The sequence below is a fragment of the Macrobrachium rosenbergii genome, chromosome 25, assembly GCF_040412425.1.
Source record: "Macrobrachium rosenbergii isolate ZJJX-2024 chromosome 25, ASM4041242v1, whole genome shotgun sequence".
Classification (NCBI taxonomy): domain Eukaryota; kingdom Metazoa; phylum Arthropoda; class Malacostraca; order Decapoda; family Palaemonidae; genus Macrobrachium; species Macrobrachium rosenbergii.
The window spans coordinates 2,251-11,858 of record NC_089765.1 but is presented as its reverse complement, the minus strand read 5'-3'; the positions used below and the strand labels follow the sequence as shown (position 1 = coordinate 11,858).

General features: G+C 35.7%; 1 protein-coding gene across 1 annotated transcript; it reads left to right on the top strand.

Annotated features, from left to right (window-relative positions):
• Positions 1 to 469: 469 nt before the first annotated feature.
• On the top strand, positions 470 to 8,302 carry LOC136852085 (uncharacterized). The gene is made up of 12 exons (XM_067126536.1): positions 470 to 534; positions 705 to 734; positions 951 to 983; positions 1,200 to 1,229; positions 1,501 to 1,533; positions 2,036 to 2,068; positions 2,653 to 2,724; positions 2,964 to 3,038; positions 3,340 to 3,456; positions 7,096 to 7,215; positions 7,451 to 7,627; positions 8,223 to 8,302. Exons 1-12 carry the CDS (start codon positions 495 to 497, stop codon positions 8,300 to 8,302), a joined length of 840 nt encoding a protein of 279 aa, XP_066982637.1. The 5' UTR covers positions 470 to 494.
• The last annotated feature ends 1,306 nt before the right edge of the window (positions 8,303 to 9,608 follow it).

Genomic DNA, 9,608 nt, shown 5'->3' with positions numbered 1-9,608 from the left:
ATCTCTTAGAGTAGAAAATATTCATCGAACAAGCACGCAACAGAACTGTCACTTGTCATCTCTATATAAACTCCGGTGAAGAAGTAGTAATAGTGAGCGAATCGGGGCCTGTTATTTATTCCTTCGACATTCTGGAGCCAATGAATGCAGAGCCCTAAAAAACTTCATTAGGATACAACCCACATCTTTCTTTTGTATGCTTAAGATCTGCTAAGGAACACAAACTTTTCCCCATCGCCATAATCTTAAGGAATGTCTCGTCAAGAAATTATCAGTTGCATTAGCAAAGTCCATCTGATCCTTTTCAGTTTCGTTCCTCGAGCTGCATGCAAGTTTCTGTGTTTGTGGCATTGTCCACCCGTGCAGTCCCCCCACGCAAAATTTCACCTTTGAGGGAACTGATGCTGGAAATAAAATCACTGACATGTATGCATATTTTGTGGTTCCAATGAATGAAGTCAGTGTTTTTGACATGTTGCTTTCTATTTTCAGAAATGCAGAAGAAGCTTCATCATGTTGAAAACAATCTTCAAGGTATTTTGTGGCAAGTTTTATATTCTACTCAACAATTATAATAGAGAATCATTTTCTAATTTACATAATTTGAGTTTATAATCATGATGATGAATTGACAATGACATAACTGATCTCATCGTCCAGCTTTCTATTGGAATCATTCAATCAAAATGAATTTCTTTTTGCAGAACTTCATCGTGACCTGGAACACGTGAAAGGTACTTGTAACCCACATATATAGTATTTCTCTTCTTTTCGTGACAACGTAATTGTCTGTCTGTGCTTCTTCATAGTAACCCACTGTCAAATCATTCGAAATTGGGATGACAGCTGATGTCTTCCTTCCATGCAATAACTTTACTTCCAGATTCATCTGCATTGAAAATTCTTGACAGAAGTCAAAATTTACAAGTCGTTGCCTTTGTTTCCTTCAGGTGCAGTGAACAGCAACCAGGACTCTCTGCAAAGTAAGTGCATTTATTCATCAATATTTTGGCAAGAAAATGTTTCCAAGTTGTGTGATGTATATTCTCAGATATTACGGTAAATATTATAATGTAGTTTCTTACTCATAACACAATTATCAAAACAAATTGTGAGGAGGGACATTCGTAGACGGAAGTCATACTTAAAAATAAAAAGTTAATTTTGCTTGTCATTAAGAAGAAAATCTCTCTTTTCAGATTTCCATCATGAACTGGAGCACGTGAAAGGTATTCTCAACCCCCCTTGGAGTTCTTCTTCTTTCCATCCTGCAACTGAGCAAAACTGAGTCTCTTTATCTTGAGTGAATGTGAAAATAACGACCAAAAACCATTGAGAATAACGACCAAAAAATTATTGAGAATAGCAACCAAAAATCATGATAAAATCCGAAGTCTTCCTCCTGATAGATTCCTTTAGAGTAAGATAAGAGTGACAATATTCAGGATAGGTTATAGTATCGAAGTTTCTAAGAGACCTTTGATGTTTCTTTTTCTCCAGGTGCAGTGAACGACAACCAGGACTCTTTGCAAAGTAAGTACCTTTATTCATCTTGATTCAGGCAAGGTCATGTAAAGACATCAGTATAGACAACAACAATATTCTCTTGGGAATTGCTAGACCCTCTCAAGACCCTGCCGCCAATATTTACGCTTTGCTTGTCATTCCTTTTGGAGATGTGAATTTTAGCGTTTATTCCTCCCTGAAACGTTTGTGTTTATGTTCACTTGAAAAATAAGTGAGAAAGGAAGCACATCATTTCTTGGAAAGGGTATTAGAAGTATTAGAAGTCATGTGAGGATGAGTGTCGGGTAATAGGATAATAAGATTCTGTTAAAATATATAGAGAAGACTGTGACCCTGAACCTTGTAGAGACAGAGATGACTCTTCCTTCCTTCCACTCAAATTCTATCGGGGGGAAATTCTTGCGTAATCAGAGGAAATAGATTTCCTTTTTATTCTTCATATTTAATGAGTCTCGGTCAGCCTGATGACTGAAGCATCTTCTCAAAACGATTCTTTTTCTCTTTCCAGATATTTGGGAAAAACTGGAGACGACATTGGAAGGTAACTGCAAAGCTTCTTCAGTGTCCCTCACTCGTTTCTGAAAGTTCAGTCCTGTCAGTTATGGAAAACAGTTCCAAGTGGTAATGCCAAGCCTTTGGCATTTCCGCTGGTAATAAATAATAGTCAACGTTATGTTTAGTGATCCCTGCCCTGAGAATTTATGAGCATGACAATTATGATTGGCTTCAGACGAAAGGGTGCCATGATTTTCATAGGTACTCTGCCACCTATTATTAGGCTCTGTTCTTTTCAGGATAATTTATTTTTGCTGAAGAATTTTATGTCATCATATTGGTGTGGACAATATATATATATATATATATATATATATATATATATATATATATATATATATATATATATATATATATATATATATATATATATATATATATATATACATCTCTCTCTCTCTCTCTCTCTCTCTCTCTCTCTCTCTCTCTCTATATATATATATATATATATATATATATATATATATATATATATATATATATATATATATATATATATATATATATATATATATATTATATATATGTATGTATAAACTCATCATCTCAAGTACCTCCTATACATCCCAGGGACCCACCAGGAAGCAAAAGACTGCCTTGGAAGGGAGGACTTGGAATCCTTTAAAAACATATCATCAGCAGGTACGTTTTTTCTTCCGTAAGGGATTTGCCGCAATTCTTATTCTATGATTCACTGTTTTTGTAACATTTCCCTGCATCAGGATTGAAAAATAAATGATGTGAAGTGTTGTATTTGCTAATTTAGTACTATAGTACAGGACTTTGATATTACTCAGACATATTCCATGTACAAGTATGAATAGGATTGAAAGCGCATAAGAGTTCCAGGTAGTGTTCACGGGACGATTTTTTCCTTCCAGGACAACGAGAACTGGAATCTTCCCTTCGCCAGGAAATATCTGGAGTCATCTCTTTGTTAGAGACGGGAGGAATAGGTCAGTCCTACTTGTGTTCTAGACAAGGAAAAGACAGTTCTTACAGATCAGTGTATTCTTCTGCAGGCGTGAATTGAATGGCACTGAAATGTTTCTGTCCTGATTCACTAAACGAAGGAACCCTTTTCTAGATAGTTTGTCAGTCACGTGAAAGGTCTGACTGACGGCTGATGGGAGGAATTCCTCGTGTAGCCACTGTCAGTCATGATGGTGCTTCTTTTACTCATCTTTCTATGTCAGTTTTATCTTGAGGAATATATGAAATGACTACTCTCTAACTGCAATATAACTGTTCCCACAGATGAGTGCTCGGAGGGAAGCTACAACTGCGGTGATCATGAAGCTTGCACCGACAAGCTCTTCAAGTATTTGTGTTCCTGTGTACAAGGCTTTGCACGGAATGGTTCGCGCTGTGAAGGTGAGAGATCAATGCGCATTGCCGGGTTCTTTTCTTCATCTGTTCTTCCACAGTTTGCGTAAACCCGTCGTTTACTACTAGAAAAAATTATCACTTTGCTCATATGGCATTTCCTTGTCACTGTCCTTTTCTTATGCATCTTCTCCACAAGTAAAGAATCACTCTAATCCCTTTGTTACTGTAGAAGTCAGGGGCTGCTAGGCTCTAGGTCTAGGCTGCTTCTTGTGGAATGAACACACCAACATGGGATATCAGAGCTCTTCTTCTGGTTGAAATCCCACGATCAATACAAATGCCAAGGCAAATGGGGAAAAGCTAATATAACAATGCAGTAGAAGAAGGACATTTTGAATCAATTTATCTATTTCAGAAGGAATACGGACATCGTTTTGAGAAACACTTAAAATCTACATTAAATAAATACTAATATGGCAGGTGTGAAACTCTTGTATGTGTAGGTGGGAATTCTAGTGTTCAGGTTTTGTGAGGCGGCTTCTGACTGACCCGACATCAACAGTCGCTCGCAAATGGAACTTCTTTACTGTGCAGTCATCAGACAGAGTGCTCACTCTCACTCCTTCATAATCAGAGAAGCAACGTGACACTTTCGGTGATGTAGCCATATATATTTAGTCAGATCTTATCATGGCTCTTTCTCCTTTCAAAGTTAACCCTTACCCATCCGATGACCTTCCAGCAGGAAAAGGAAACTCTTTCCTTGTTTCAAGGAATATTTGTCCTTCTTTAACACAGAAATCTTATCTGATATTATGATGGTGGGGTTTTGCAAGTATTTGTTATACATATTGAAAGGTCTAATTGTTTTTATCCAGCATGATATAATTCCAAGTCCTTATGTAATGTATGCATTGAAAAAAACTCTTAGCCCTCTTCGTCTCCCGAAATGACTTTCCTTCCCCTCCCTCAGAACCAAAGGGACCATTCCGCAATGGCTCTTTTCTCAAAACTGTCTTTACTCCCGAGCAGACATCGACGAGTGCGCCCGAGGGAAGGCGGAGTGCAGCCCCCACGCAACATGCAGGAACTCCGTCGGGAGTTACAGCTGCTCTTGCAACCCCCCTTTCGAGGGGGATGGACGAACGTGTGGTAAGGGAAGACTATCCTTTCTCTTTTCCTTTTGAAAGAATAATCATCCATTTCCTTTCCTCCTCGTGGATCCATGTTTATCGACCTGATATGAATAAATCTGCTTTCAGCGAATTTTTTAGAAAATGTCTAGTTGTTATTGAAAGTTGATTAAATGGAATCATTTCTCTTATCTGCCCTGTTTTGAAGGACAAATGTTACTCTTTGAAATAAAAAAAATCCTTATCGTAAAATGGCTGTGATTTTTAATGTAATGTACTCGTATCTTTTTATGGAATATGCACCTTTTGAACACTCGTAATGATCCCATTGAACTTAAACCTTACTTCAAGAACTATTCAAAGCTTTCCAGTCATGAAAATTCTCTTAGAGTCCATAAATATAGGTTTCTTTTCCACTGAATTCATTATCCTGATGTTTGCCCGTTGAGAGTAGATTCACAATGGTGACGCTTTTGTATCTAAGACTGACATGGCGACTTCTGTCACTTTCACTGCACTTTCCTTGACAAAGAGTTTGTATCCACTTTGTTTCTATGAAGGGATTTTCTAGACTTTCCTAAAGACAAATTGTACTATTCTGAAAAGCACACACACACACATTAATACACACACACACACATATGTATATATATATATATATATATATATATATATATATATATATATATATATATATATATATATATATATATATATATATATATATATATATATATATATATATATATATATAAGGCATAAGAAATCCTCAGACAAATGACAGGCAGAATTTCAGTACCAAGCTCTTTCACATTTATTAACACATCGTCTGGACACAAATGAGACACAGATAAAAAGAAGGTTACAAAGTAAACAAAAAGATTAAGAATACCAGAATGTCAGTCGTCAAAGGGTAATAAACAGAAAGATAATCCAGGATAAACTTCCGTATCTCTTGTTGTTTGGTCTATGGTTCCAGTTTGTGACAGCTCAATCCCGGATTATCCTGGATTATCTTTCTGTTTATTACCCTTTGACGACTGACATTCTGGTATTCTTATTCTTTTTGTTTACTTTGTAACCTTTTTATCTGTGTTTCACTTGTGCCCAGACGATGCGTTAATAAACATAAAAGTGCTTGGTACTGAACTTCCGCCTCTTATTCTCCAGTGGGATTATATTATATATAGTATATATATATATATATATATATATATATATATATATATATATATATATATATATATATATATATATATATATATATATATATATATATATATATATATATATATATATATATATATATATATATATATATATATATATATATATATATATATATATTTTATTTTTCTAAATAACTGACAGACATCGACGAGTGCGTCCGAGGGAAGGCGGAGTGCAGCCCCCAGGCAGCATGCAGGAACTCCGTCGGGAGTTACAGCTGCTCTTGCAACCCCCCTTTCGAGGGGGATGGACGAACCTGTTCTTGTCCTCCTGGTTTTGCACAGAATGGTTCAAACTGTGATGGTAAGACAGATTACTTAATCGGTTTTTTACCCCCCATCGTTTTTTTATATTTTTACACATATTTTACTTTCTATAAATGTTTTCATCATATTCAAATTTTCTTCCTTTTCCTTACAATTCTTTCATATAATTTTCTCCATACCAATTATTTTCATTTATTCTTACTTATCATTCCTTCACTGAGTTCTGGCTGTCTGAGTTTTGGAAAGAAATTCAGACGAACTGTGTCGTCTCTCATTTTGGGTCTTTTCCTTTTGAAAGAATATAATTATAATCATGCATTTCCTTTCCTCCTTGCGGATCCATGTTTATCAAACTGACATGGATATATCTGCTGCTGTCAGCAAACCTTTCACAGAAAATGTCAAACTCCTTTTGAATGTTGATTCAGTAGAATCCAGAGTAATCATTTCTCTCACCTGTCCTGTTCGAAGAATAAATGTCACTTTTTGAAAAAAAAAAAAATCCTTACCTTTTCGTAAAATTGCTGTGGCTTTTAATGTAATGTACTTGTATTTTTTTAATGGAATGTGCACCTTTTGAACATTCTTAATGATCTCATTGAACTATTATCCTACCTCAAGAACTATTTCAAGCTTTACAGTCATGGAAATTCTCTTAGAGTCCACAAATATAGGTTTCTTTTCCACTCTACTCATTATCCTGACGTTTGCCCATTGAGAGTATATTTACAATGTATTCATTTCTGAGCTTTCTGCCGCAGGTGTGGTGAAACTTTTGCATTTAAGAATTGACTTAAGACTTTTGTCACTTTCACTGCACTTTCCTTGACAGAGTTCATATCCACTTTTGTTTCTATGAAGGGATTTTTTCTAGACCTTCCTAAAGACAAAATTGCAATATACATATATATCTATATATATATATATATATATATATATATATATATATATATATATATATATATATATATATATATATATATATATATATATATATACACATATATATATGTGTGTGTATATATATTCAAATCTCTTTTCTCCTTAATGAACAGACATCGACGAGTGCGCCCATGGGAAGGCGGAGTGCAGCCCCCACGCAGCATGCAGGAACTCCGCCGGGAGTTACAGCTGCTCTTGCAACCCCCCTTTCGAGGGAGATGGACGAACCTGTGGTAAGGGATGACGATCCTTTGTCTCTTAGAGCTTTTTCCTAAAGAGTCAAAATCCGCGAACAGAGTCAGCAGGAAAGAGTAAAATTGCTTCAGTTGCCTTTGTTGTATCATCATCTACTTTCTCATCTTATAAATCACCTCATGAAAGATCTGCCTTGATGTCTGTCATTCGGGCAATTTTGACTCTTGTGTAGCCCTCCTCATCCTCACTGCAACCTCCTCTTCCTCCCTCCAGAGTTCTCGTGCGGAAGCCCGGCCAAGGTCATCGAGGGTCTGGGATGCCTGAAGCTTGTGGAGGAATGGAAGACCTGGCAGGAGATGAACGCCACCTGCCAAGAGGCAGGGGGCCGTCTCCTGCAGGACTTCTCAGCCAGAAGTTTACAGGAAGTTGGTCCGGCTTTTCCTTATCATGGTAAGTTACTTCCCGGATAAATCTAATAATAATGCAGCATCAAGAGAGAGAGAGAGAGAGAGAGAGAGAGAGAGAGAGAGAGAGAGAGAAATTTTCTAATGTCATCTCTTATGCTTTTTCAAACATACATTTATATATACTTACAATCACACAAATTGTTATTGATTAGTTCATATATGTATATATATATATATATATATATATATATATATATATATATATATATATATATATATATATATATATATATATATATATATATATATATATATATATATATATATTATATATATATATATATATATATATATATATATATATATATATATATATATGGGTATATATTGTATATATGTATGTATGTATAAATATATGTACGAGTATGTATGTATAAAGGGAAATGAAAGAAAAAGTAATTCTCAGCAAAAATGTTCTTAAAAGAGATGCATTTTAAGGCTTCATTTGTGGGTGAAGGGAATTCCAAAATGACCGTTCAGGAGGTCGGAGTACCCTTGGATGTTGGGGGGGCAGTGGCGGGAGGAAACGAATGAGACAAGTGGGTTGTTAGTCTTAATTATGATTCTTTTTCTTGCAGGCAATCTCATTTTAATGGTTAGCTCAGAGCGGTACCGGGTGGCTGTACGCATAGAGAAAGCCATGCAAATGTTGCTCTGAGGCAACATTCATTTGTGATGGCTGAATTCTAGGGCATTCTTTCTGTCTGTTTGTCTGTCTGTCTGTCCTGCTGCCTCTTCGTCACGGAATGGATGAATCAAGAGCCAGGAATGACTGACTAGGCCTACGCCCATGACTGGTGTCTGATGAATGCTTCTGATGAAGAAGGACAGATTTTTAATAACACATTTTCAACCTTTGATGGGTGTCTCATGGATGAGCCTTCTTTTGATGGATGCGAGACAGTTGGGCTTCCTCTTCTTCTTCTTCTTCTTCTTCTTCTCTTTTTATTCTTTTTTGATCTATGTCCAAAGAATACCATTGATGGGGAGGGAGAGGGTTTCAATGATGCATGCATTTATTATTATTTTTTTTTTGTTCAGTATCTGAAGAATAGATTTGATTCAGAGGTACTTGATTCACATCGGCCTAATCACTCCGTCATCCTTCTTTAACCCCTCCGTTCCCACCCTCCCCCATATCCCTGACTACCACGCCCTCCTGGACACCATCTTGCTCGCCTGGGAGTCAGAAGGTGGGAGGTGGACAGTCATTTGGAAATTTCCCTCACCAACAAACAGAGCCTTAAATTGCATATCTTTATAGAACATTTTCTGCTCAAAATTACTTTTTCATTCATTTCCCGAAATATTTGCATAAACTCGCGTAACACCCTGTATATATACCTATAGATATATATATATATATATATATATATATATATATATATATATATATATATATATATATATATATATATATATATATATATATATATATATATATATATATATATATATATATATATATATATATATATATATATATATATATATATATATATATATATATATATAATATATATATATATATATATATATATATATATATATATATATATATATATATATATATATATATATATATATATATATGTGTGTGTGTGTGTGTGTGTGTGTGTGTGTGTGTGTAAGTGCTCGCGAAGGTGACCTTTGAAAAGTTGGGTCAGCTATTCGCAGGGTCCATTTTGACTATACACAGCAAATATGAAAATGCTGAAACATTCGCATACCACAAGGGTCGAAGAGCTCCTTGGTGACAGGACATGGGCTGGCAAATGCGTTTTCAGCCAAAAACGTTCCATCAGTGAACCGGTTACAAAATCCGGTTTTGAAGAAAGCATTTCAATAATGTACGTGTGTGTACGTGTACTTCGCGACGCCTTGAAGTACAGAGGCGTGTCTTGCCGAACTTTGACTTCGAATGATGTCACGGAAAAGTACGTTTGTTCGTGCATTGCATAATG

Excerpts from the sequence above, each read along its gene's own strand:
- LOC136852085 (XM_067126536.1), top strand. The coding sequence starts at position 495 with ATGCAGAAGAAGCTTCATCATGTTGAAAACAATCTTCAAG. Across the intron at positions 1,534-2,035 it reads CAACCAGGACTCTTTGCAAA|ATATTTGGGAAAAACTGGAG; the intron begins GTAAGTACCTTT and ends TTCTCTTTCCAG. Across the intron at positions 7,628-8,222 it reads TCCGGCTTTTCCTTATCATG|GCAATCTCATTTTAATGGTT; the intron begins GTAAGTTACTTC and ends TTTTTCTTGCAG.